This window comes from Hyla sarda, chromosome 4 (assembly GCF_029499605.1).
Source record: "Hyla sarda isolate aHylSar1 chromosome 4, aHylSar1.hap1, whole genome shotgun sequence".
NCBI lineage: Eukaryota > Metazoa > Chordata > Amphibia > Anura > Hylidae > Hyla > Hyla sarda.
In genome coordinates, this window is record NC_079192.1 from 287,232,798 (window position 1) to 287,260,795 (window position 27,998).

Genomic DNA, 27,998 nt, shown 5'->3' on the forward strand with positions numbered 1-27,998 from the left:
AGCGGCGAGTGCATGGCGATGGCGGGGGCACTTACCCCCGCCAACGCCATGCACCCGCCATCGCCGCTGACGCTGAGGTCCGCGGACCACCGGATCACCGCCCCTGCACACCCGATCGCTGATCGGGTTAATCAAACGGGATCCCAGGGTGTCGGGCAGGAGTGGTCTCCCGCAGACACCCCGGGACTTTAGCTAATTAACCCGATCAGCGCAGCGGGAGCGCGCACTTAATGAATGCCACCTTTATACGGCGGAATGCGCTAAGTTATCGCGTTATCCACCGTATAAATGCGTCGTTCTGCGAGAAGGGGTGAAGCCGAACTTCTCACCTGCCGGAAACAACCGGAGGTGAAAAGTTCTGCCCCCGGGATGCAGCAGCAGCTGCAAATATGTGAACGACGGGTATACCCGTCGTTCTGCGCGAACGCACTTCAGCAGCAGCCGACGGGTGTACTCGTAGTTTTGTGTTAAGGGGTTAAAGCCCGTCAGATCCCACAAAAAATAAATAAAATAATATCTTAGTACCTAATCCTGACCATGTACACCTTTTTTAGGCTGCGTTCACACGGCCGTCTAGACCCTTCTCACGTCAAAAATAAAAATGGACTTTAAAAAAAAGGACAGTAACGTATGCAAACGGATGTTATCCCTTTGTATCCATTTTGATCCATTATTGTTCAGTTAATAAACCCAAAAAAAATATTTTTGTTGTTCTGAGCATGCTCAGAAGTAAAAACGGATAAAAAAACGGATAAAAAAACGGATTGAAAAAACTGATACAAATGGATGACATTAAAGGCATATCCGTTTTCCATAGACTTCAATGTTAAATTTACTGTATCCATTTTTACTTCTGTTTTTTTGACAGGAGAAAAAATACTGCATGCACCATATTTTCTCCCATAAAAAAATGGAATTGAGTGCAGTCGGGTGCAAGCGGATTGAAATCAATGGGATTATTTTACAAGCAGCAACAACAGAACCTTAACGGTGAAAAAAAATGGAGACGGCCGTGTGAACGCACCCTTATCTACACCTATATTTATTATAAAAATATTTTTTTATCTATCACCTATATTTATTATAAAAATACCTTCATAAGCTGACAGTGTTAGAAATACTCTCAGGGGAAGGGGGCGTGTCCCTCCCTTGTGTTGGTGGGAGGTGATTGGTGTGTCTGCTTGTCCATGATTAATGGACAAGCCTGATGGTGCTGCAGGACTGGTTAGTGTGACATGTCAGTCTATTCCCCACTGCTCATCTCCATACCCGACGGGCAGCAGCGGGGACAAGTCATGCGGCGGTGGGGAATATATGAATGAGACAGCATTGGGGGTACAGGTCAGTGACGGCAGCAGGGAATGGAGTGCTATAACAGCGCACAAGGGGCTCCCTCCCTTCTCCGCTGCTCCTCTTAGATACGGAGATGAGCAGCAGGGAATGGAATGGCATGTCCCTGCTGTGCGCTGTGACAGCGCTAGAAAATGAGAAGATGCCTTGGCAGCAGGCAGGGGGGTAATCATATATATACACATGGGAGAATAAAATGAATATACTTAAGGGGATGCACTGAAGTTTAAAAACCCTGCCGGGAGACCTGAATGGCTCATCTGTACCGGCCATTCAGGGCACCCAGTTGGGAATTTAAAAATGAAAATAAAATACATTGTACATCACAGGGGAGCGCAGCATGCAGCCCGCTCCCGTTTAATCATTTCTTATTGCATCGGGTCACACAAGTGAGACCCGGTGCAATCATTGCCTCAGCCCCTGTACTACAACCACCATCATGTAACAGAGTCTGTTCTATGATGGCGGAAGTAGTACAAACACTAATGCTCCCCAGCCACCGGCAGACTCCTGCAGCTGGGGAACTACTATTCCCATTATGGAAACAAGTATGTTCCATGATGGGAGTAGTAGTAGTCCCGGCTGTGGGAGTCTGTAGGCAGAGGTGTTAAAACGGCCGTACATGATGGATGTTATAACGGGTCTTTACAGATTAATATTCCCGTTATTTTGATGGACGTTATTCAGCTGTTAGCACCCGTTATTTCATCCATTATTATACATCCGTTTTTACACAGAAAATGGATGTTTAAAGGGGTTCTCCATTGCCCTGCCTTTCCGGAGCTTCGCTCGCAGCGTCCGGAAGTTTATTACTCCAAAAGCTGTGTGCGGGCTTCCGTGTTCGAGGCCGCCCCCTCATGACATCACGCCCGCCCCCTTGCTGTCACGCCCCTTCCCATAAACTTTCGTTGAGGGGGCGGACCCGCACACAGCAGGGACATGGAAGCCCGCACACAGTGTTCGGAGTAATAAACTTCCGGACGCTGCAAGTGGAGCTCCGGAAGGCAGGGCAGTGGACAACCCCTTTAATACCGGATGAATACTCATAGTGTGAAAGTAGCCAAAAACAGGAAAATTTGTGAATTTCTTTTATGTCTGACAACAGTGCTCTCTGCTGGCACCTCTGTCCGTGTCAGGAACTGTACAGATTAGAATAATATCCCCATTGAAAACCTCTCCTGCTCTGGACCTTTCCTGGCACTGACAGAGGTGTCAGCAGAGAGCACTGTTGTCAGGCTGGAAAGAACTTCACAAATTTCTCTGTATTAGATTTGTAGTATGCAGCATCTAATAAGTACTAGGAGGGTTAAGATTTAAAAATCTGTTTAACTGTCTTGCACCAGTTGATTTGAAAACATTATTTTTCCACCGGTGTTCCCCTTTAATGCACACACACCCCAATAACACCATAGTCAGCCACGTGAGAAGCAAACAATATCCCAACACAGGACCGTCTCGGGTGCTCAATCCCAGTAGAAAATAGTTCACATCCAAGTAGCATAGAAGAGTCAGGAGGCACTGACCACGGTATACTGTGTGAACAGGAACTTCTTTATTGCATGGTGCCATTACAACTTAAAAATGGGCAGACAAGGATTCTGAACACCGGAAAAGGTCATAGCTATTTCACGCCAGGTAACGGAGCTTCTTCTGACCACTGGTATACCTCCACCGTCCTTACTCTTCTATGATACTTAAAAAATCCAACCCCTGTAACTTTTTTTTATTTTTCCATATACGGGGTATATGTATGAGGGCTTATTTTTCACACCATGATCTGTAGTTTTATTGGCACAATTTTTGCTTATATGGGACTATTTGATCTCTTGTTATAATTTTTTTTTCTGTGATGTGACCAAAAATTAGCATTTTTGTCATTAGATTTTTTTTTTACATGTACACTGTTTATTAAGAGGATCATACACATTAAAACATTATGGGGAAAATTGTCCATTGGTCTTTGTGTATAGTTGCATTTCTTTAGGTTTTTTATTTCTTTATGTTGTTTTTCACGGAGTTGCAGTAAATGTATTAAATGTTCGCTCAATGTGTGGTAAGTACACTAAAGAAAGCCGTGAGATTAAAAGCAAGCCTTTTTCTAGAGCTTTGCTTAGGGTGGTATAGCTATGCAAATTTCTCTGTGCCTTGTGTCGTATATTTGAGGAATTCACACTTAAATGTTTGACCACTGCATACACAACCAATAAAGTTTAGCAAAAATCACTTCACAGAATTTTTGCACAAAACAGCACATGCAAAAAAATTATAGACTAAAATGAAGACAAAATCCAATGATTACCGCCTCTCTATATTTTTTACCAGTTAGTGTTTGGACATTTCCGCTGGAGGTGACAATAAATAAAGATACCGGAGAAGATTACAGGAGATCCCCGCCACGGACCGGGACAAGGTGAGTACCGTTGTCATCAGTTTAACCTGCACTACCTGTCAGTACCGACAGGTTAGTGCAGGTGACACTGGTGACAGATTTCCTTTAAGTCCCGATGGGGGGACTATTATGTGCAATAATTCAACTGCATGCACTATTCAGCAATAACATAGTACATAGTATCAGTACTATTGGTATTCTTCTTGTACAGCCTGCCTAGGCATATTGTACAAGAAAATGGTAGATCCTGTGGCAGTCTGTCCAAGAAGATTGATGATCCTGTAGCAGTCTGTACAAGAACATGGAAGATCCTGTGGCAGTCTGTACAAGAAGATAGAAGATTCTGTAGCAGACTGTACAAGAAAATGGAAGATCCTCTGGCGGCCATGTAAACCCATCGATCCCCCTCATGATCAGACAGTGGGGGTTAGATGAGCAGCCTGATCCTGCTGGCATCTAAATTTTCCTACTTTATCTGCATTGATTGTGGCTAGAGATGGGCGAATGTTTGGAAAATTGAATTCGGCCTATTGAGCGAATTTCCCTTCGGTTGTGGTGAATCGCTATTAAAAATGGCTATTTCTGGGCTATAGAGAGCCTCAATAGGGATGCAGAACACTGTGCCTGGTCATAACACACATAGGGAGTGTGCTGTGTTAGTGAAATAATACTGCTATTCAGTATGACATGCAGATTGTTTTGGAAATGTCCTTCATGCCATGAGATTGTAGTGACAAGAGTTGCCTTCCATTCAGTACTTCTTATCTGGCTTTTATGTATCGAAATTATTTATTAAAATTTTATTTATTTTATCAACAATTTTACAAGTCACTTTTCATCAATTATAAAACGAAAATGTTTTTAACCCCTTAATGACTCAGCCCATTTTGTCCTAAGGACTCAGCAAATTTTATTTTTACGTTTTCTTTTTTTTCTCCTCGCCTTCTAAAAATCATAACTTCATCCACAGACCAGTATGAGGGCTTGTTCTTTGTGCAAACAGTTGTCCTTTGTAATGACATCAATCATTTTACCATAAAATGTATGGTGCAACCAAAAAATACTATTTGTGTTGGGGAAATTGAAAACCCCAATGTTGCAAATTTTTGGGGAGACCATATAGCGGCTGAAGGACACAGCCTGGAGGTGGCAGAAGCACGAGGAGAACATATAGTGGCTAAATGACACAGCATGGAGGTGTTGGCAGCATGAGGAGACCATATAATGGCTGAATGACACAGTGTGGAGATGGCGGAAGCATGATGAGACCATATAGTGGCTGAATGACACAGCGTTGAGGTGGCGGAAGCATGAGGAGACCATATAGTGGCTGAATGACACAGTGTGGAGGTGGCGGCAGCATTAGGAGACCATATAGTCACTGAATGACACAGCTTGGTGGTGGCGGCAGCATTAGGAGACCATAAAGTGGCTGAATGACACAGCGTTGAGGTGGCGGAAGCATGAGGAGACCATATAGTGGCTGAATGACACAGTGTGGAGGTGGCGGCAGCATTAGAAGACCATATAGTAGCTGAATGACACAGCATGGAGGTGGCAGAAGAATGAGGAGACCATATGTTAGCTGAATGACACAGCCTGGAGCTGGCAGCAGCATTAGGAAACCATATAGTGGCTGAATGACACAGCCTGGAGATGGATGAAGCATGAGGAGACCATTTAGTGGCTGAATGACACAGCGTGGAGGTGGCGGCAGCCTGAAAAGACCATATAGTGGCTGAATGACACAGCCTGGAGGTGGTAGAAGCATGAAAAGACAACATAGTGGCAGAATGACACAGCCTGGAGGTGGCATCAGCATGAGGAGAACAAATGGTGGCAGAATGAGACAGCCTGGAGGTGGCATCAGCATGAGGAGAACATATGGTGGCAGAAGGAGACAGCCTGGAGGTGGCATCAGCATGAGGAGAACATACGATGGCAGAAGGAGACAGCCTGGAGGTGGCATCAGCATGAGGAGAACATACGGTGGCAGAATGAGAAAGCCTGGAGGTGGCATCAGCATGAGGAGAACATACGGTGGCAGAATGAGACAGCCTGGAGGTGGCATCAGCATGAAGAGAACATATGGTGGCAGAAGGAGGCAGCCTGGAGGTGGCATCAGCATGAGGAGAACATACGGTGGCAGAAGGAGACAGCCTGGAGGTGGCATCAGCATGAGGAGAACATATGGTGGCAGAAGGAGACAGCCTGGAGGTGGCATCAGCATGAGGAGAACATATGGTGGATGAGTGAGACAGCCTGGAGGTGGCATCAGCATGAGGAGAACATATGGTGGCAGAATGACACAGCCTGGAGGTGGCATCAGCATGAGGAGAACAAATAGTGGCAGAATGACACAGCCTGGAGGTGGTATCAGCAGCATCAAGAGTCCTGAAAGTGGCATCAGCATGAGGAGAACAAATGGTGGCAGAATGAGACAGCCTGGAGGTGGCATCAGCATGAGGAGAACATATGGTGGCAGAAGGAGACAGCCTGGAGGTGGCATCAGTATGAGGAGAACATACGGTGGCAGAAGGAGTCAGCCTGGAGGTGGCATCAGCATGAGGAGAACATACGGTGGCAGAATGAGACAGCCTGGAGGTGGCATCAGCATGAGGAGAACATATGGTGAATAAGTGAGACAGTTTGGAGGTGGCATCAGCATGAGGAGAACATATGGTGGCAGAATGACAAAGCCTGGAGGTGGCATCAGCATGAGGAGAACATATAGTGGCAGAATGACACAGCCTGGAGGTGGCATCAGCATGAGGAGAACAAATAGTGGCAGAATGACACAGCCTGGAGGTGGTATCAGCAGCATCAAGAGTCCTGAAAGTGGCATCAGCATGAGGAGAACAAATGGTGGCAGAATGAGACAGCCTGGAGGTGGCATCAGCATGAGGAGAACATATGGTGGCAGAAGGAGACAGCCTGGAGGTGGCATCAGTATGAGGAGAACATACGGTGGCAGAAGGAGTCAGCCTGGAGGTGGCATCAGCATGAGGAGAACATACGGTGGCAGAATGAGACAGCCTGGAGGTGGCATCAGCATGAGGAGAACATATGGTGAATAAGTGAGACAGTTTGGAGGTGGCATCAGCATGAGGAGAACATATGGTGGCAGAATGACAAAGCCTGGAGGTGGCATCAGCATGAGGAGAACATATAGTGGCAGAATGACACAGCCTGGAGGTGGCATCAGCAGCATCAAGAGTCCTGAAAGTGACCCGGTGAGTGGGGCGGTGGGTAGCAAAACCAGTACCTGGTGATGATGGTGGGTGAAAGAAGGAGAACTTGGCATCAGATGTGTGGCATCGGGCGAGTGTCAGAATCATAATAGTAGCTGAGGCAGATAGGCAGAAGAAAACAGTTTCTTTTTTAAAAGTGTTTGTTAGGATTCGGCTAGCTGGATGTGGATCCTCTGTGTCAGCGAGGGATTGGCGTGGACCGTGTCGGTGGACCGGTTCTAGGTTGCTACTGGTTTTCACCAGAGCCCGCCGCAAAGCGGGATGGTCTTGCTGCGGCGGTAGCAACCAGGTCGTATCCACCTTCAACGGCTCAACCTCGCTGACTGCTGAGAAGGCGTGGGACAGAAGGACTAGGCAGAGGCAAGGTCAGACGTAGCAGAAGGTCGGGGCAGGCAGCAAGGTTCGTAGTCAATGGATATAGCAAGAGGCCAGGAACACAGTAATGGCAAACACAATAAACGCTTTCTCCAGGCACAATGGCAACAAGATCCGGCAGGGAAGTGAAGGGGAAGTGAGGTAAAATAGACAGGGAGCAGGTGGAGGCTAATTAGACTGATTGGGCCAGGCACCAATCATTGGTGCACTGGACCTTTAAATCTTAGAGAGCTGGCGCGCGCGCGCCCTAAGGAGCGGAGCCGCGCGCGCCCTAAGGAGCGGAGCCGCGCGCGCCAGGACGAGACAGCCGGGGACCGGGACAGGTGAGTGACTTGGGATGCGATTCGCGAGCGGGCGCGTCCCACTATGCGAATCGCATCCCCGCCGGCAATGTCAGTGCAGCACTCCCGGTCAGCGGGTCTGACTGGGGCGCTGCAGAGAGAGAAACGCCGCGAGTGCTCCGGGGAGGAGCAGGGACCCGGAGCGCTCGGCGTAACAGTACCCCCCCCCCCTTAGGTCTCCCCCTCTTTTTGTCCGGATGTCGCTCCACATAGGACGAGGACATTGGGAGCGATTGTAGAGTCTCCTTCTGGGGGACAGTGAAGTCCAGGTTATGCTCATCAACGGCAGACAGTTCAGAAGGAGTGGGAATGGGGAGGGGGGGCCGAGGGTGAGGCTTGGCACGGGGCAGAGTGTTACCAGGACGGGGGCTATGAGGAGGCACGGCATAGTCCTGATAGGCCTTGGGGAGACCAGGTATAGGAGGAGACATAGGGGTTTGACTGGCAGGACTGAGAGCAGATGTGAGGCATTTTTTGTGGCAAGAAGCACCCCAGTTCTTGATCTCCACGGTGGTCCAATCAAAGGTAAGAGAGTGGCGTTGGAGCCATGGCAGACCAAGGAGGACTTCAGAGGTGCAGTTGGGCAAAACAAAAAGTTCAATTTTTTGTGATGCTGTCCAATGCTCATGAGCAGGGGTTCTGTGCGATAACGCACAGTGCAGTCCAATTTCACTCCGTTGACCGAGGAAATGTAGAGCGGCTTGGCAAGACGGGTCACAGGGATGTTGAACTTGTTAACAAAAGAGGCCAAAATGAAATTTCCCGCAGAACCAGAGTCCAAGAAGGCCACATCTGAGAAGGAGGAGTTGGCAGAAGGAGAAATCCATACGGGCACAGTGAGACGTGCAGAAGCAGACTTCAGACCAAGAGACACCACTCCCACGTGAGCTGGGTGCGTGCGTGCGTTTCGCAGACGTGGAGGACGAATAGGGCAATCCACCAAGAAATGTTCGGTACTAGCGCCGTACAAACATAGATTTTTATCTCTGCGGCGAGTCCTCTCTTCATGGGTCAGGCGAGACCGATCCACTTGCATAGCCTCCTCGGCAGGAGGCACAGGGGTAGACTGCATAGGATACTGTGAGAGAGGTGCCCACTGGTGGAGCTCCTGGTGTCTTTCAGAAAAACGCATGTCATTGCGGGTGGCCAAATGGATAAGTTCATGCAGGTTGGCAGGAAATTCTCGTGTGGCCAGCACATCTTTGATGTTACTGGATAGGCCTTTTTTAAAGGTCGCGCAGAGGGCCTCGTTATTCCAAGATAATTAGGAGGCGAGAGTACGAAATTGGATGGCGTACTCGCCTACTGAAGAATTACCCTGGACCAGGTTCAGCAGGGCAGTCTCGGCAGAGGAAGCTCGGGCTGGTTCCTCGAAGACACTTCAAATCTCAGCGAAAAAGGACTGTACGGAGGCAGTGACAGGATCATTGCGGTCCCAGAGCGGTGTGGCCCATGACAGGACCTTCCCAGACAGGAGACTGACCACGAAAGCCACCTTTGACCGTTCTGTAGGAAAATGGTCCGACAACATCTCCAAATGTAGGGAACATTGTGACAGGAAACAACGGCAAAGTCTAGAGTCCCCATCAAATTTGTCCGGCATGGACAAGCGGAGGCCAGGAGCGGGCACTCGCTGCGGAGGAGGTGCAGGAGCTGGCTGAGGAGATGGTTGCTGCTGTAGCTGTGGCAGAAGTTGCTGTAGCATGGCGGTCAACTGCGACAGCTGCTGTCCTTGTTGGGCGAACTGTTGTCCAAGTTGCTCAATCTGTTGCGACTGCTGGGCGACCACCGTGGTAAGGTCAGCGACAACTGGCAGCGGAACCTCAGCGGGATCCATGGCCGGATCTACTGTTAGGATTCGGCTAGCTGGATGTGGATCCTCTGTGTCAGCGAGGGATTGGCGTGGACCGTGTCAGTGGACCGGTTCTAGGTTGCTACTGGTTTTCACCAGAGCCCGCCGCAAAGCGGGATGGTCTTGCTGCGGCGGTAGCAACCAGGTCGTATCCACCGGCAACAGCTCAACCTTGCTGACTGCTGAGAAGGCGTGGGACAGAAGGACTAGGCAGAGGCAAGGTCAGACGTAGCAGAAGGTCGGAGCAGGCGGCAAGGTTCGTAGTCAATGGATATAGCAAGAGGCCAGGAACACAGTAATGGCAAACACAATAAACGCTTTCTCCAGGCACAATGGCAACAAGATCCGTCAGGAAAGTGAAGGGGAAGTGGGTAAAATAGACAGGGAGCAGGTGGAGGCTAATTAGACTGATTTGGCCAGGCACCAATCATTGGTGCACTGGCCCTTTAAATCTTAGAGAGCTGGCGCGCGCGCCCTAAGGAGCGGAGCCGCGCGCGCCAGGACGAGACAGCCGGGGACCGGGACAGGTGAGTGACTTGGGATGCGATTCGCGAGCGGGCGCGTCCCGCTATGCGAATCGCATCCCCGCCGGCAATGTCAGTGCAGCGCTCCCGGTCAGCGGGTCTGACCGGGGCGCTGCAGAGAGAGAAACGCCATGAGCGCTCCGGGGAAGAGCAGGGACCCGGAGCGCTCGGCGTAACAGTGTTAGTGTGCACAAGTAAGTATTGAGGATGTGCATTACGTAAAACTTTACTTTAATTACTTACGTAATATTATTCTTAGGCTAAAATATTTGGACCCAATTTTTTTTTAAATCTAACAAAAGGAAAGGTGTGCAAAAAACATCACGTGCCACCTATACCACCAAGTATTGATGTGATGCAAAGACCTCTTAAAGGTGGAAGGGAATAACCTATGGTCCATTGTAACTGGTGGGGGTTAAAACTTCCCCTGTAAAGCCATACTCTCGCATTTTTTATTCCCTTCTTGGCAAGTGTTACTTGCCCTAAAAGGGTGGCCCCACACAGGAAACTCTCTCTCTTTCCACCTAAAAACACTGCCATTTCCCAGGGTTCTTTGTTGGAAATAGGGGGAGGTTTCTGTGTGGGGCTGACCTTTTTAGGGCGAATAACACTTGCCAAGAAGGAATTAATAGTGCGAGAATAGGGCCTTACAGGGGAAATTTTTCCGCCCACCTGTTACAATGGACCATACGTTGTTCCCTTACACCTTTTAGGTCTTTGCATCACATCAATACTTGGTGGTGTAGGTGGCACATGGTGTTTTTTTGCACACCTTTCCTTTTCTTAGATAAAAAAAAAAATGGGGTCCATATATTTTATCCTAATAAAAGTTAAGTCTTAGCTAATGCATATCCTCAATACTTACATGTGGTCTTATCCAGAGGAATTTCTGTAACTGGGAAGCAGCACCTTAAATATGTTCTGCACTATCCATATTTGTGAAGTGTTGGTGTGGCACCATGCTCAATCTACTCTGATGCATCAGGCATCGGTGGGTGGAAATCCTGGCTGATTCATCTTCACAAAGGCCAGTCTCTCCACATTTTTCGTGGACAGACAAGTTCTCCTTGGGGTTACTATGGCCCCCGCCGCACCAAACACCTGCTCTGATGGCACACTACTGGCCGGGCAGGACAGCTTTTCCAGGGCAAACTCTGCTAGTTGCGGCCACTTTGCAGTTGCGGATCTTCAAAGTGTGTTTGGCAGGGTGATGTCAAGGTATGCCACCACCTTCTGGTTCAGGTCCTGCTCCAGGTCTACCTGCTGATGAGTTGCTTCACTATGCGGGTGAAGAATGCTACTCATCAACAACTGTAGACTCAGGCTACTGCTGATGGAGCTGGTACTGGTACCCCTCCCCTCCCCAGCAGCGGAAGGTGAGCGCAGAGGGCCGAGTCAGACCTGAGAGAGAATGGACGATGGCGCAGATAGGCATCGGCCAACTGACTATGTAGGATGTCTCTGTAGTAGGTCAGTTTGTCCTCCCTCTAAGTGGGTGTAGAAAAAGGCCTCATTTTGTGCCAGTAGCGAGGGTCCTACAAGTTGGAGAGCCAGAAGTCATCCCACTGCCGAATGGTGACAATTCGGCGGTCACTACGCAAGCAAGTGAGCATACATCGTGCCATTTGTGCAAGTGACTCGGAGAGACTCCCTGCCTCCATCTCCACTGCATACTGCCACAGTGTGTCTGGGTCCTCTGTCTCGTCTTCCTCATCCCCCTGTAGCTCCACAGCCTGCTCCTGCTCTTCCTCTCCTGTCAGATGACTAGAAAAACCACCCATTTTGTGAAACCCAGCCTGTGCTCCACTGTGCCCCTCCTCCTTCTCTTCCAGTTAAGCCCCCATAGGGCTCATGTGGCATGAGATGTAGGTGCCACGTCTCCAGTGCCCTGACCAGCCATTGTTTCCAACACATGTTGCAGTAGATGAAGCAGTGGAATTACGTTGTTTACCCCATATTCCAGGCGACTGTCTAATAATGTGGCTTCCTAAAAGGGCATGAGCAAATGGCAGGTGTCACGTATGAGCTGCCACTGGTTGACATTGAAGTTACACAGGGGAGTCCCCCTATGCGCTTGGATCATCAAGAAATTGGTGATGGCTTTTCTTTGTTCATATAGTCGGTCCAACATATGGAGGGTGGAATTCCAACGTGTGAAAACGTTGCAAATTAGACTATGTTGGGGGATACCATTCTGAAGCTGCAGCTCAAGAAGGGTGTGCTTTGCAGTTTACGAGTGGCTAAAGTGCATGCAAAGTTTTCTTCCCATTGTTAGAATGTCTTGCAGAGGAGGGGAACACTTAAGGAACCTCTTGACAACCAGATTGAACATGTGTGCCATGCAGGGCGCATGGCTCAGGCTTCCTTGACGCAGCATAGACAAGATGTTCTTCCTGTTGTCGGTCACCATTGTTCCCCTTTCCAGTTTTCATGGAGTAAGCCATGATTAGATTTCTTGATGAATTACTTTTAGCAGTTCTTCCCCTATGTGACTCTATTCCCCAAAGCAAACCATGTGAAGAACAACGTGACACCACCGTGCCCTGCACACATGGTATGCTGGAGGGGCACTGAGACTTGTTGGTGCAATGGAGGCTGAGGACATGGTGGAGGATGAAGAGACGGAGTCGTACACCGTCATAGGACCAACAGCCTGAGAGCGTGGAGGCGGGAGCACGGTGACCTGTCCAAGTTGCTGTTGAGGCTGTGCAGGAACCACATTCACCCAGTGAGCCGTAAAGTACATGTATTGTCCCTGACCGTAGTTACAGCTCCACACGTCGGCGCTTTGGTACACACCGACAGACTCAAGAACTGGCCCAAGAACTGTGCAGGGCTGGTACTTGTTACGCCGAGCGCTCCGGGTCCCCGCTCCTCCCCGGAGCGCTCGCTTCACTCTCGCTACCGCAGCGCTCCGGGCAGCTCCACTGACCCGGTGCGCTGCGATACCGTCTCCAGCCGGGATGCGATTCGCGATGCGGGTGGCGCCCGCTCGCGATGCGCATCCCGGCTCCCGTACCTGACTCGCTCTCCGTCTGTCCTGTCCCGGCGCGCGCGGCCCCGCTCCCTAGGGCGCGCGCGCGCCGGGTCTCTGCGATTTAAAGGGCCACTGCGCCGCTGATTGGCGCAGTGGTTCCAATTAGTGTGTTCACCTGTGCACTCCCTATTTATACCTCACTTCCCCTTCACTCCCTCGCCGGATCTTGTTGCCATTGTGCCAGTGAAAGCGTTTCCTTGTGTGTTCCTAGCCTGTGTTCCAGACCTCCTGCCGTTGCCCCTGACTACGATCTTTGCTGCCTGCCCCGACCTTCTGCTACGTCCGACCTTGCTTCTGTCTACTCCCTTGTACCGCGCCTATCTTCAGCAGCCAGAGAGGTTGAGCCGTTGCTAGTGGATACGACCTGGTCACTACCGCCGCAGCAAGACCATCCCGCTTTGCGGCGGGCTCTGGTGAAAACCAGTAGTGACTTAGAACCGGTCCACTAGCACGGTCCACGCCAATCCCTCTCTGGCACAGAGGATCCACCTCCTGCCAGCCGAATCGTGACAGTAGATCCGGCCATGGATCCCGCTGAAGTTCCTCTGTCAGTTGTCGCCGACCTCACCACGGTGGTCGCCCAGCAGTCACAACAGATAGCGCAACAAGGCCACCAGCTGTCTCAACTGACCGTGATGCTACAGCAGCTACTACCACAGCTTCAGCAATCATCTCCTCCGCCAGCTCCTGCACCTCCTCCGCAGCGAGTGGCCGCTTCAGGCCTACGACTATCCTTGCCGGATAAATTTGATGGGGACTCTAAATTTTGCCGTGGCTTCCTTTCTCAATGTTCCCTGCACTTGGAGATGATGTCGGACCAGTTTCCCACTGAAAGGTCTAAGGTGGCTTTCGTAGTCAGCCTTCTGTCTGGAAAAGCTCTGTCATGGGCTACACCGCTCTGGGACCGCAATGACCCCGTCACTGCCTCTGTACACTCCTTCTTCTCGGAAATTCGAAGTGTCTTTGAGGAACCTGCCCGAGCCTCTTCTGCTGAGACTGCCCTGTTGAACCTGGTCCAGGGTAATTCTTCCGTTGGCGAGTACGCCGTACAATTCCGTACTCTTGCTTCAGAACTATCCTGGAATAATGAGGCCCTCTGCGCGACCTTTAAAAAAGGCCTATCCAGCAACATTAAAGATGTTCTGGCCGCACGAGAAATCCCTGCTAACCTACATGAACTCATTCATCTAGCCACTCGCATTGACATGCGTTTTTCCGAAAGGCGTCAGGAGCTCCGCCAGGATATGGACTTTGTTCGCACGAGGCGTTTTTTCTCCCCGGCTCCTCTCTCCTCTGGTCCCCTGCAATCCGTTCCTGTGCCTCCCGCCGTGGAGGCTATGCAGGTTGACCGGTCTCGCCTGACACCTCAAGAGAGGACACGACGCCGCATGGAGAATCTCTGCCTGTACTGTGCCGGTACCGAACACTTCCTGAAGGATTGTCCTATCCGTCCTCCCCGCCTGGAAAGACGTACGCTGACCCCGCACAAAGGTGAGACAGCCCTTGATGTCAACTCTGCTTCTCCACGTCTTACTGTGCCTGTGCGGGTATCCGCCTCTACCTTCTCCTTCTCTACTATGGCCTTCTTGGATTCCGGATCTGCAGGAAATTTTATTTTGGCCTCTCTCACCAACAGGTTCAACATCCCGCTGACCAGTCTCGCCAGACCTCTCTACATCAATTGTGTTAACAATGAAAGATTGGACTGTACCATACGTTTCCGCACGGAGCCCCTCCTAATGTGCATCGGATCTCACCATGAAAAAATTGAGTTTTTGGTCCTCCCCAATTGCACTTCCGAAATTCTCCTTGGACTACCCTGGCTTCAACACCACTCCCCTACCCTGGATTGGTCCACTGGGGAGATCAAGAGTTGGGGCCCCTCTTGTTCCAAGGACTGTCTTAAACCGGTTCCCAGTACTCCCTGCCGTGACCCTGTGGTGCCTCCTGTAACCGGTCTCCCTAAGGCCTATATGGACTTTGCGGATGTTTTTTGCAAAAAACAAGCTGAGACTTTACCTCCTCACAGGCCTTATGACTGTCCTATTGACCTCCTCCCGGGTACTACTCCACCCCGGGGCAGAATTTATCCTCTCTCTGTCCCAGAGACTCTTGCTATGTCTGAGTATATCCAGGAAAATTTAAAGAAGGGCTTTATCCGCAAATCTTCCTCTCCTGCCGGAGCCGGATTTTTCTTTGTGTCCAAAAAAGATGGCTCTCTACGTCCTTGCATTGACTACCGCGGTCTTAATAAAATCACTGTAAAAAACCGCTACCCCCTACCTCTCATCTCTGAACTCTTTGATCGCCTCCAAGGTGCCCACATCTTTACCAAACTAGACTTAAGAGGTGCCTATAATCTCATTCGCATCAGAGAGGGGGATGAATGGAAAACGGCATTTAACACCAGAGATGGACACTTTGAGTATCTGGTCATGCCCTTTGGCCTGTGCAACGCCCCTGCCGTCTTCCAAGACTTTGTTAATGAAATCTTTCGTGATCTCTTATATTCCTGTGTTGTTGTATATCTGGACGATATCCTGATTTTTTCTGCCAACCTAGAAGAACACCGCCAGCATGTCCGCATGGTTCTTCAGAGACTTCGTGACAATCAACTGTATGCCAAAATGGAGAAATGTCTGTTTGAATGTCAATCTCTTCCTTTCCTAGGATACTTGGTCTCTGGCCAGGGACTACAAATGGATCCAGACAAACTCTCTGCCGTCTTAGATTGGCCACGCCCCTCCGGACTTCGTGCTATCCAACGTTTTTTGGGGTTCGCCAATTATTACAGACAATTCATTCCACATTTTTCCACCATTGTGGCTCCTATCGTGGCTTTAACCAAAAAGAATGCCAATCCTAAGTCATGGCCTCCTCAAGCGGAAGACGCCTTTAAACAGCTCAAGTCTGCCTTTTCTTCGGCTCCCGTGCTCTCCAGACCTGACCCATCTAAACCCTTCCTATTGGAGGTTGATGCCTCCTCTGTAGGAGCTGGAGCGGTCCTTCTACAGAAAAATTCTTCCGGGCATGCTGTTACTTGTGGTTTTTTTTCTAGGACCTTCTCTCCAGCTGAGAGGAACTACTCCATCGGGGACCGAGAGCTTCTAGCCATTAAATTAGCACTTGAGGAATGGAGGCATCTGTTGGAGGGATCAAGATTTCCAGTTATTATTTACACCGATCACAAGAACCTCTCCTATCTCCAGTCTGCCCAACGGCTGAATCCTCGCCAGGCCAGGTGGTCTCTGTTCTTTGCCCGATTTAATTTTGAAATTCACTTTCGGCCTGCCGATAAGAACATTAGGGCCGATGCTCTCTCTCGTTCCTCGGATGCCTCGGAAGTAGAGCTCTCTCCGCAACACATCATCCCCCCTGACTGCCTGATCTCCACTTCTCCAGCCTCCATCAGGCAAACTCCTCCAGGGAAGACCTTCGTTTCTCCACGCCAACGCCTCGGAATCCTCAAATGGGGTCACTCCTCCCATCTCGCAGGTCATGCGGGTATCAAGAAATCCGTGCAACTCATCTCTCGTTTCTATTGGTGGCCGACTCTGGAGACGGATGTTGTGGATTTTGTACGAGCCTGCACTGTTTGTGCCCGGGATAAGACTCCTCGCCAGAAGCCCGCTGGTCTTCTTCATCCTCTGCCTGTCCCCGAACAGCCTTGGTCTCTGATTGGTATGGACTTTATTACGGACTTACCCCCATCCCGTGGCAACACTGTTGTTTGGGTGGTCGTTGATCGATTCTCCAAGATGGCACATTTCATCCCTCTTCCTGTTCTTCCTTCAGCGCCTCAGTTGGCAAAACAATTTTTTGTACACATTTTTCGTCTTCACGGGTTGCCCACGCAGATCGTCTCGGATAGAGGCGTCCAATTCGTGTCAAAATTCTGGAGGGCTCTCTGTAAACAACTCAAGATTAAATTAAACTTTTCCTCTGCATATCATCCTCAATCCAATGGGCAAGTAGAAAGAATTAACCAGGTCCTGGGTGATTATTTACGCCATTTTGTTTCCTCCCGCCAGGATGACTGGGCAGATCTTCTACCATGGGCCGAATTTTCGTATAACTTCAGAATCTCTGAATCCTCCTCCAAATCCCCATTTTTTGTGGTGTACGGCCGTCACCCTCTTCCCCCCCTCCCTACTCCCTTGCCCTCTGATTTGCCCGCTGTGGATGAAATATCTCGTGATCTTTCCACCATATGGAAAGAGACCCAAAATTCTCTTTTACAGGCCTCATCACGCATGAAGAAGTTTGCTGATAGAAAAAGAAGAGCTCCCCCCATTTTTTCTCCTGGAGACAAGGTATGGCTCTCCGCTAAATATGTCCGCTTCCGTGTCCCTAGCTACAAATTGGGACCACGCTATCTTGGTCCTTTCAAAATCTTGTGCCAGATTAATCCTGTCTCTTACAAACTTCTTCTTCCTCCTTCTCTTCGAATTCCTAATGCCTTTCACGTTTCTCTTCTTAAACCACTTATCATCAACCGTTTTTCTCCTAAGTTTGTTTCTCCCACTCCTGTTTCCGGCTCCTCGGACATCTTCTCCGTTAAAGAAATACTGGCCTCCAAGAAGGTCAGAGGGAAAACCTTTTTCCTGGTCGATTGGGAGGGTTGTGGTCCTGAAGAGAGATCCTGGGAACCTGAGGACAATATCCTAGACAAAAGTCTGCTCCTCAGGTTCTCAGGCTCTAAGAAGAGGGGGAGACCCAAGGGGGGGGGTACTGTTACGCCGAGCGCTCCGGGTCCCCGCTCCTCCCCGGAGCGCTCGCTTCACTCTCGCTACCGCAGCGCTCCGGGCAGCTCCACTGACCCGGTGCGCTGCGATACCGTCTCCAGCCGGGATGCGATTCGCGATGCGGGTGGCGCCCGCTCGCGATGCGCATCCCGGCTCCCGTACCTGACTCGCTCTCCGTCTGTCCTGTCCCGGCGCGCGCGGCCCCGCTCCCTAGGGCGCGCGCGCGCCGGGTCTCTGCGATTTAAAGGGCCACTGCGCCGCTGATTGGCGCAGTGGTTCCAATTAGTGTGTTCACCTGTGCACTCCCTATTTATACCTCACTTCCCCTTCACTCCCTCGCCGGATCTTGTTGCCATTGTGCCAGTGAAAGCGTTTCCTTGTGTGTTCCTAGCCTGTGTTCCAGACCTCCTGCCGTTGCCCCTGACTACGATCCTTGCTGCCTGCCCCGACCTTCTGCTACGTCCGACCTTGCTTCTGTCTACTCCCTTGTACCGCGCCTATCTTCAGCAGCCAGAGAGGTTGAGCCGTTGCTAGTGGATACGACCTGGTCACTACCGCCGCAGCAAGACCATCCCGCTTTGCGGCGGGCTCTGGTGAAAACCAGTAGTGACTTAGAACCGGTCCACTAGCACGGTCCACGCCAATCCCTCTCTGGCACAGAGGATCCACCTCCTGCCAGCCGGCATCGTGACAGTACTGCCTTTTTCTCAAAGAAATGATGGCTTGGGACTCTTCACCTCGGCTCGGCACAGGCCATCAATTCTCTGAAAGGTGCAGAGTCCACCACTTGAAAAGGGAGGGACTGCAGCACCAGCAACTTGGACAGGAGCACATTCTGCTTCTGCACCGTTGGATGAATGGGTGCATACTGTTGTCTCTTGGACATGGCTTCACTGATGGATTGCTGGAGGAATGGCTGACTCAATGTAAGAGGAGCAGGAGCATCTGGACCCACAGACGATGGGTATGACAGACAGCTCCTTTCAGCTGAGGTGGTGGAGCCTTGGCTGGCTGAAACAGGGAGAGGCGTGCCATGGGGGGATGCAGCAGGCTGGACCACCGCATCCGAGCCACGGTTATACCAGGCCGCATTATGGTGAAGCTGCATATGTTGACACAGGGCCATCTTGCATGTGGCCAGGTTAACATCCTCCGGATGCTTGACGAAAAACTGTTCCATTACCTCCCAGGAGGGTAGGCTCCCACGAAGCAGGTGGTCTACCCAATGCACCAATGCTCCAGACTTTCCACTTCTGCCACCATGCTGACTGCCAACCATGCTACCACCTTGCTGGCTCAGCTGCTACCTCACGGGCAACCTGCAACCCTCTTCTCCTGATGATGATGAATCCCCTAATGCACCAGGCTCCCAAGTGCTATCTGCTTCATCATTGAGTTGTGTCTGCACGTCACTGACGTTGTCCCCATGTTCCTCAACAGGGTCTGCTTCAGAAGCCTGAAAACTCGCAACACTCCCTCCCACGCCACTCTCCTCATCACTACTTGCTCGCCTAGCGGAGGAAGCAGCGCATGTCTCCTCCACTTCTTGGCAATGGGAGGACAGGAACTGCTCCCGGGCCATGCCAACTGATGGTTGTGTTTGTGAAACCCACCGAGTGTTGACTGGGGGTGTCAGATGTCACTTGTGATGAAATGGATGACCGAGTTAAACAATCAATGACGGCAGATGGGTTACTGGTCGAAACACGACCGCTAGCTGATACTGGGAGCTCAGGCCTCTCGCTGTGACTCCTGCTGCCACTCACCCCTAGTCTGCTGCGACCTCTGCCTGATGAATTTAGGCCTCTGCCAATCCTCTATGCACATCCTGGCACTTCTCTGCCTGACATACTTATACACCAGCTGAGTGTGTATATGTTACACTTATGAGAAGAGGACAATACACTCCACTACGCTTAACACTGTATTTGGCTACAAAAGCAGGTGTGTAGTTTTGGCTGGCCTTTCAGAGTAACTAGGCCTTTATTACTTTAACAGGAACAAAATCGTACACCACGTAGGTGTACGTACAGTATACACTTATGAGAGGAGGACAATACGCTCCACTACCCTTATTAGACTCTAACTGTATTAGACTACAGAAACAAGTGTGTATCTTTGGATGGCCTTTCACAGTAACTAGGCCCAAATTAGTTTAATAGGAAAAATATAAAGGACACCGCATAGTTTTCTGTACAGTTTACACTTATGAAAGGAGGACTATATGCTCCGCTACAAACTGTATAAGACTACAAAAACAAATATGTAGCTTTGGCTGGTCTTTCACAGTAACTACGCCCAAATTAGTTTAACAGGAAAACAAATTTGTACGTCTATTTTACACTTATGAGAGAGTTTACACTATGCACTCCACTACGCTTAAATCTGTATTAGACTACAGAAACAAGTGTGTAGCTTTGGCTGGGCTTTCACAGTAACTAGGCCTAAATAAGTTTAACAAAAAAAAAAACGTACACAACGTAGGTGTACGTGCAGTTTAGACATATGAGAGGTGGACAATATGCTCCGCTTACAACTGTATTAGGCTACAAAAACGAGTGTGTAGCTTTGGCTGGCCTTTCACAGTAAGCCCAAATTAAGTTGAAAGGAGAAAAAAAACATACACACCTATGTACGCACAGGTTACACTTATGAGAGGACAACACGCTCCGCTAAGCAACCTGTATTAGGCACAGAAATCAGGTGACTATGGCTTTTCATGCTCACCCTAACTGGCCCCTGTTAGCTTTAGAGTTGTAGTACACACTAGTGCTGCAGCACAGAGTCGCTGTGTAGTACAGACCAGTATAGTATTATTATGCACTAACAGTAGGTGACAATGGCTTTTAGTGCTCAGCCTAACTGGCCCATATTAGCTTTAGTGTTGTTGTACACCCCCACAGCAGCAGTACAGAGTTGCTGTGTAGTACAGCCCAGTACAGTATTATTATGCACTAATAGCAGGTGACAATGGCTTAAGTGCTCAACCTAACTGGCCCCTATAACTAAGCTTTAGAGTTGCTGTACACCACACTGCAGCTGTACAGAGTTGCTGTGTAGTACACCCAACAGTTCTCCCTCTCCCTCTCTCTCGCTCTCCCTCTCCCACTCCCACTCTCTCTCTCCCTTCCCTGTCAGTGCTTTTCTGTAGTGATTTGGGCTTGTGGTGAATCACTGCTGTGAAGCTGTTTTTCTGTGCAACACATACACACACTGCTCTATCTGTCTCTGCAATAAAACGCTCTCTCTGACATAAAATGCTGGAAAAGCTGGCATCAAAATGGCTGATTATTATATAGGGCTGTGACATCACAGGGGTGGCTGGCAGCTGATAGGCTTCATGCGGCATGTGATTCAGGGTCATCCCGCCTACCTGCCTTACCAGAGTTCCTTGCCCCTTGTCCTCACATGTGGATCCACCATTTTAGATGCCCTGGAGACTGGACCGCACTAAATGGAGTTTAATGAAGCGATTTGTTTTATCAAAACGTGGCGATATTTGGATTTGTTGCAAATCGAATTTTTCCTAAAATTTTTAACGAATTTGGATTCGTCAGATTCGATTCGCTCATCCCTAATTACGGCATATAGAAGGTTAAAGGACATCTGAAGCGGTACAAACTCTTATCCCCTATCCTCAAGATAGGTGATAAGTGTTTGATCGCGGGGGGTCCGAACGCTGGGGCCCCCGGTGATCTCCTGTACGGGGCCGCGGCTCTCCCGTGCAGGGGGCGTGCCAGCCGCATCATGATGTTGCGGCCGGCACGCCTCCTCCATACATCTCTATGGGAGAGGCGGGGAGGCAGCATTCATGCCTCCCCGCATCCCCCATAGAACGGTATGTCACTATGGGCGCTAATGCCGGCGCCCCATTAGGGAGATCGAGGGGGGTCCCAGCGGTCGGACCCCCCGTGATCAAACACTTATCCCCTATCCTGTGGATAGGGGATAAGTGTAATTCCGCTGCAGTTGTCCTTTAATGGAAGACATGCAATGATGTCCGCCATTAGCAGTGAGTTTCCAGCTGCTGATAGTAGCTCCTGCGCTCGCTTCATAGGCAGCGAACATGCCACAGTATAATAATAATTAAACATAAAATAATGTCAAAATAAAACAAATGGGTTAGATTAGTGTTAAAATACCAATCGGTAAATTCTTGCTTCTCACAGCAAGTTTAGTTTCCAAATGTTTAACAGTGATTGATGTAAAACATTTCACTAATCTTTTTGTTTAAATCCAACACAAGGCAATGCTCCCAGCATTTTATTATTCTTCCTTAGGAGTGACAGCATAATTGATGCACACCACATATCAGCTTTGTCAGTGACAAATCATTAAAATACCAGGATGCACCAATTTCTTAATTTTTTTTTTTTCTTCCCCAGAAAGTCTTAACTTCTCCCAGGTTATGATTAAATTTACTGGAAGTTTTAAAAGAGTTTGTTATGTTAATAGTGTTCATGCACTGTAGAAAAAAAAAATAGCAAAAAAATATATATATACTTACCAATATTGGAGGCGATCCTTACTCCGAGTCCAGTGCCAGAGGACCAAAAAAGGAAAAGCCAGAGCTGTGACAAGACCAGCTGGGGACCAGTGGTAGGTAGAGAGTATTTTTTTTTTTACTAGGGCCCTGAAATTTGTCTACAGCACTGGAATACCCCGTTAATGTTAACTGTTATATGGGTGCACCAAAATTGTTTATTAATGATAATGAATAGTGTTGAGCGCGAATATTCGAAATGCTAATTTTTACTGTGAATATCAGCACTTCGTGATTTAGCAAATATTTAGAATATAGTGATATATATAGTTGTTGTTTTTTTTAGTTGTTTGCGAATATACCAACATATGCAAATATGCAACTATTCGTGAATATGCAAATATTCGCAAATATTCACGAATATCGGCACTTCCAGTCAGAGGACACTGATCCCTCCCTTCTTTTAGGTGAAAGATATAATCACGCATGTGCACTATGCGAATTTCATAACGAATTTTCACATGAATGAAAAAGAGAACGAACATAGCGAATATGCGAATTTTGAGAATATAGGACAAATATTCGTCCATATATTCACAAAATATCGCAAATTCGAATATGGCGTATGCCGCTCATCACTAATAATGAAAAAAGATCAGAAAAATTATCCTTGAATTTACAGACACATGTACACAAGTACAAGCATTTACCTGAGGGTGTTCGCTATTTGTGTTACATAACACAAAATAACTATCAGGATTCAGATTTTCAGGAAACGTATGCCACTCCACTCTGAGTGCAACATTTTCTGTTCCTTTACCTCCACACTGCACGTTCTGTACCATCTGAAAAATATGGTTTTGGGGATATCTGTGAAACATTCACATAAGCCATAATGTCCAGTTTACATACAAACAAAATTAGGTAACATTATACACTGTGATACCAAACACAGTTTTATCTCTGTACATTGTTATTCTTTTTGTAGTGATGCTGCTAAAAAAAGTGTCTGAAAGTTTTTTTTATAATTATCTAAAAAATTTGGGGGCACTTTCCCTATGTTTATATCACAGTGGGCATTTCTGCACAGTAGCAATGCATCCATTGGGTAGGGTTAGAGAGATTCCCATAAATGCTGTAGTGTGCAGAGTTATGTGTATCAACTGATAAACATAGACTGTTGAGATCTTAAACCTGGCATTAAAAATATCTTTATCAACAATACTAGCAAAGTTTGTCTGGAGGTACTTTATGGTAGCTAATGAACATGTTGCGTAAAGGAGTATTTCTGTGTAAGCTTATGTTCACATGGTAGAATTTCCACTGCATTCATTTCAAAAGGATTCTGCTGCACTGTTTACACAGCGAAAATCCCAATTATGGTGTCCACAGGAAAAATAGACATATATTTCTGAGAATTTCACTTGAAAACGCATTGCCGTCTATGAGATGACGCATTTTCAAACAGTCCTAGCGCCCGATGGAACATTAAAATGTGCAGAATGTCTGCCTGTGTTTTCCAGGCAGACATTGCGCACATTTTCCACTGTGTGAACATGACCTAGCACAGGATATGCCATGAATACTTGGTAGGTGTGGGTCCCACCTATGGGTTCCTCACCTTTGGAAAGATTAACATGAAAAGTGTACTGGGGTCTCCCAACTCTCTTTTGACAAATGATGTTGAGGAAGAGGAGGGGCAGTTATGTTATATTTCAATTGCCTATCTCTTTTCCCCAAGATAGGGGATAAGTGTTTGATCACGGGGGTCTGACCGATGGGACTCCCCACCAGGGCAGTCTTTAACGCGGGGCAAAAGGGGTAGCTGCCTTGGACCCTGTCCTTCCTGGGGGCTCAAAGCAGCTAGCCCTTAGCCCCACGCTAAAGCAACTAGCTGGCGCCAGTCCAGGGCCAGCCCTACCATTGGTCCTAGGAGGCAGTTTGCAGGGGTGGAACTTTGCTGCCTTTTTTTTGGCCACCGCCGCGGTCCAGGCAGGCCCGGCTGACTATTAAGTAGTTCGGGTTGCACTGCTGCTCACTGCTCCAAAGCGGGAACTGCATAATAGTCAGCCGGGCCGGCGCCACGACCACTTTAATTAGCCCTGCCCCTACTTATTCACAACATTCCTCTCTCCTGCGGCATCTGCAACGTTCCTTTGCTGACCCGCACAGGAAGACGTCACTGACGTCACACGTCAGTCACAGCCGCCACAGGAGAGGAGAAGGGGCACACACTGCGGACCCTGCTGACCCTGCTGGACTCACAGGCCAGGTGAGTGTGTGTTAAGGTGAGACAGCAGCGGAGGGAGGGGGTTAATGAATTGGCACAGTGGGGAGGAGGGGAGAGAGGGTTAATGTATTGGCACAGTGGGGGGTTAATGAATTGGCACCGTGTGGTGGAGGGGAGAGAGGGTTAATGAACTTGCACAGGGGGAGGGGGTTAATGAATTGGCACAGGGGGAGGAGGGGAGGGGGTTAATGAATTTGCACAGGGGGAAGGAGGGGAGGGGGGTTAATGGAATGGCACAGAGGGGAGAGGGGGTTAATGAAATGGCACAGGGGTGAGAGGAGTTAATGAAATGGCTAAGATGATGGACAGGTTAATGAAATGGCACAGGGGGATTGGGGGGATAATTAAAATGGCACAGGTTGATTCCCCTGAAGAAGACATCATGTGATTGTGAGTCCCTAAATGTACTTTTAATCACTTAAATAGTACACAGATCTTTATACAGCTGGTATATGCCTCTATATGGTCCTGTATACAATCACTTATATGGTATACAGATCCTGTATATACCTTTATATGGTCAATGTATTGGGGGGGGGGGGGGGGGTTGAGGTAGTTGGGGAATCTTGGTTTGTATAAAGTGGATTTTATATAATAACAGTATAATGGAATTATCCAGTAACTAGTCGCTTTGTGGTGTAATGGTCCTTGTATGGCGGTAAAATGTGTCCCTTTTATAGGTGTAATAGTGGTAATATCTATCTTGTTATACTGGTATTATTGGTATTGTTGGTCTCAGTATGCCCGATCTGATCAGGTTACAATATTGCAATATTTGCTCCTTGTTCAGTGGTATCAATTGGTAACTGCACAACTAGTATATTTAGGTTTATGTATTTAGGTTTACAGTATTGTCATGTTAACTATACATATATATATATATATATATATATATATGTGTTTTTTCTTGGGGGCGAGAGGGACAGCATTTCATTCTTGGACCCAGGCAGCACAATGTCTTGGCCCTGCCTCTGCCTTTAAAACCGTGAGCCTGCGGCCGGGACTGACGGGGGACGTCATGCAAGTGGCGTTCCTCCACAGACCCACACAAGAGGATGTCAGCGACTTCGCACATCATTCCCGGCCGCCACAGGAAAGAAGAAACTCCGGACGGCCAGGTGAGTGTGTCTGTAAGTGTATCTGTCTGTAGTGTGTGTCTGTAAGTATATCTGTCTGTAAGTGTATCTGTCTGTAGTGTGTGTCTGTAAGTGTATCAGTCTGTAAGTGTATCTGTCTGTAGTGTGTGTCTGTAAGTGTATCTGTCTGTAGTGTGTGTCTGTAAGTGTATCAGTCTGTAGTGTGTGTCTGTAAGTGTACCTGTCTGTAGTGTGTGTCTGTAAGTGTATCAGTCTGTAAGTGTATCTGTCTGTAGTGTGTGTCTGTAAGTGTATCAGTCTGTAAGTGTATCTGTCTGTAGTGTGTGTCTGTAAGTGTATCTGTCTGTAGTGTGTGTCTGTAAGTGTATCAGTCTGTAGTGTGTGTCTGTAAGTGTATCTGTCTGTAGTGTGTGTCTGTAAGTGTATCTGTCTGTAGTGTGTGTCTGTAAGTGTATCAGTCTGTAAGTGTATCTGTCTGTAGTGTGTGTCTGTAAGTGTATCAGTCTGTAAGTGTATCTGTCTGTAGTGTGTGTCTGTAAGTGTATCTGTCTGTAAGTGTATCTGTCTGTAGTGTGTGTCTGTAAGTGTATCTGTCTGTAGTGTGTGTCTGTAAGTGTATCTGTCTGTAGTGTGTGTCTGTAAGTGTATCTGTCTGTAAGTGTATCTGTCTGTAGTGTGTGTCTGTAAGTGTATCTGTCTGTAAGTGTATCTGTCTGTAGTGTGTGTCTGTAAGTATATCTGTCTGTAAGTGTATCTGTCTGTAGTGTGTGTCTGTAAGTGTATCTCTCTGTAAGTGTATCTGTCTGTAGTGTGTGTCTGTAAGTGTATCTGTCTGTAAGTGTATCTGTCTGTAGTGTGTGTCTGTAAGTATATCTGTCTGTAAGTGTATCTGTCTGTAGTGTGTGTCTGTAAGTGTATCTCTCTGTAAGTGTATCTGTCTGTAGTGTGTGTCTGTAAGTGTATCTGTCTGTAAGTGTATCTGTCTGTAGTGTGTGTCTGTAAGTGTATCTGTCTGTAGTGTGTGTCTGTAAGTGTATCTGTCTGTAAGTGTATCTGTCTTTAGTGTGTGTCTGTAAGTGTATCTGTCTGTAAGTGTATCTGTCTGTAGTGTGTGTCTGTAAGTGTATCTGTCTGTAAGTGTATCTGTCTGTAAGTGTATCTGTCTGTAGTGTGTGTCTGTAAGTGTATCTGTCTGTAAGTGTATCTGTCTGTAGTGTGTGTCTGTAAGTGTATCTGTCTGTAAGTGTATCTGTCTGTAGTGTGTGTCTGTAAGTGTATCTGTCTGTAAGTGTATCTGTCTGTAGTGTGTGTCTGTAAGTGTATCTCTCTGTAAGTGTATCTGTCTGTAGTGTGTGTCTGTAAGTGTATCTGTCTGTAAGTGTATCTGTCTGTAAGTGTATCTGTCTGTAGTGTGTGTCTGTAAGTGTATCTGTCTGTAAGTGTATCTGTCTGTAGTGTGTGTCTGTAGTGTGTGTCTGTAAGTGTATCTGTCTGTAAGTGTATCTGTCTGTAGTGTGTGTCTGTAAGTGTATCTGTCTGTAAGTGTATCTGTCTGTAGTGTGTGTCTGTAAGTGTATCTCTCTGTAAGTGTATCTGTCTGTAGTGTGTGTCTGTAAGTGTATCTGTCTGTAAGTGTATCTGTCTGTAAGTGTATCTGTCTGTAGTGTGTGTCTGTAAGTGTATCTGTCTGTACGTGTTCACTTCACTGCCACGGCTCTGGGAAGCTAGTGCTTGTGTCGTCGACCTCACTGGGGTCGATAGGCACTAGGGATTGCCCGATTATCGGTTTGGCCGATTTTGGGCATTATCGATATCGGCAATTACCTTGCTGATATGCCGATAATGCCCCGCCCCTCGCACCAAGCCCCCCCCCACCGACCTATTGCACCGCGTCGCACCCCCCACTGCACCGCCCCGGCCCCATTGCCTCCCCCATCCACGGTTTTATAATTACCTGTTCCCAGGGCCCGGGTTCAACGCTACCTCTGGCTCCTGCTGCGCCTGCGTTACGCTGTGTGCATTGACGAGTGACATGACGTGACGTGACCGTCAGTGCGCACAGTGACAGCTCAGGAGGACGCCACAGGAGCCAGATGTAGAGTGGACCCCGGGCCCCGGGAACTGGTAATTATAAAACCGGGGATGGGGGAGGCAATGGGTCCAGGCCGGTGCAGTGGGGGGGGGGGGGTGCGACACGGCGTGGTGGGGCGGTAGGGGGCGCGGAGCGGTGCGGCGGGGGGGCAGTTATGGTGATAGGACTCAGG

The 27,998-nt window shown here is 48.6% G+C and overlaps 1 protein-coding gene across 5 annotated transcripts in view; it reads right to left on the bottom strand.

Annotated features, from left to right (window-relative positions):
- PTPRQ (protein tyrosine phosphatase receptor type Q) overlaps positions 1 to 27,998 on the bottom strand; it is a 447,893-nt gene that overhangs the window by 414,578 nt on the left and 5,317 nt on the right. For all 5 annotated transcript variants that reach the window (XM_056574450.1, XM_056574451.1, XM_056574448.1 and 2 more), the window contains exon 3: positions 23,058 to 23,192. In XM_056574450.1, coding sequence (XP_056430425.1) covers positions 23,058 to 23,192 — 135 coding nt within the window. The remainder of the gene's footprint in view (positions 1 to 23,057; positions 23,193 to 27,998) is intronic.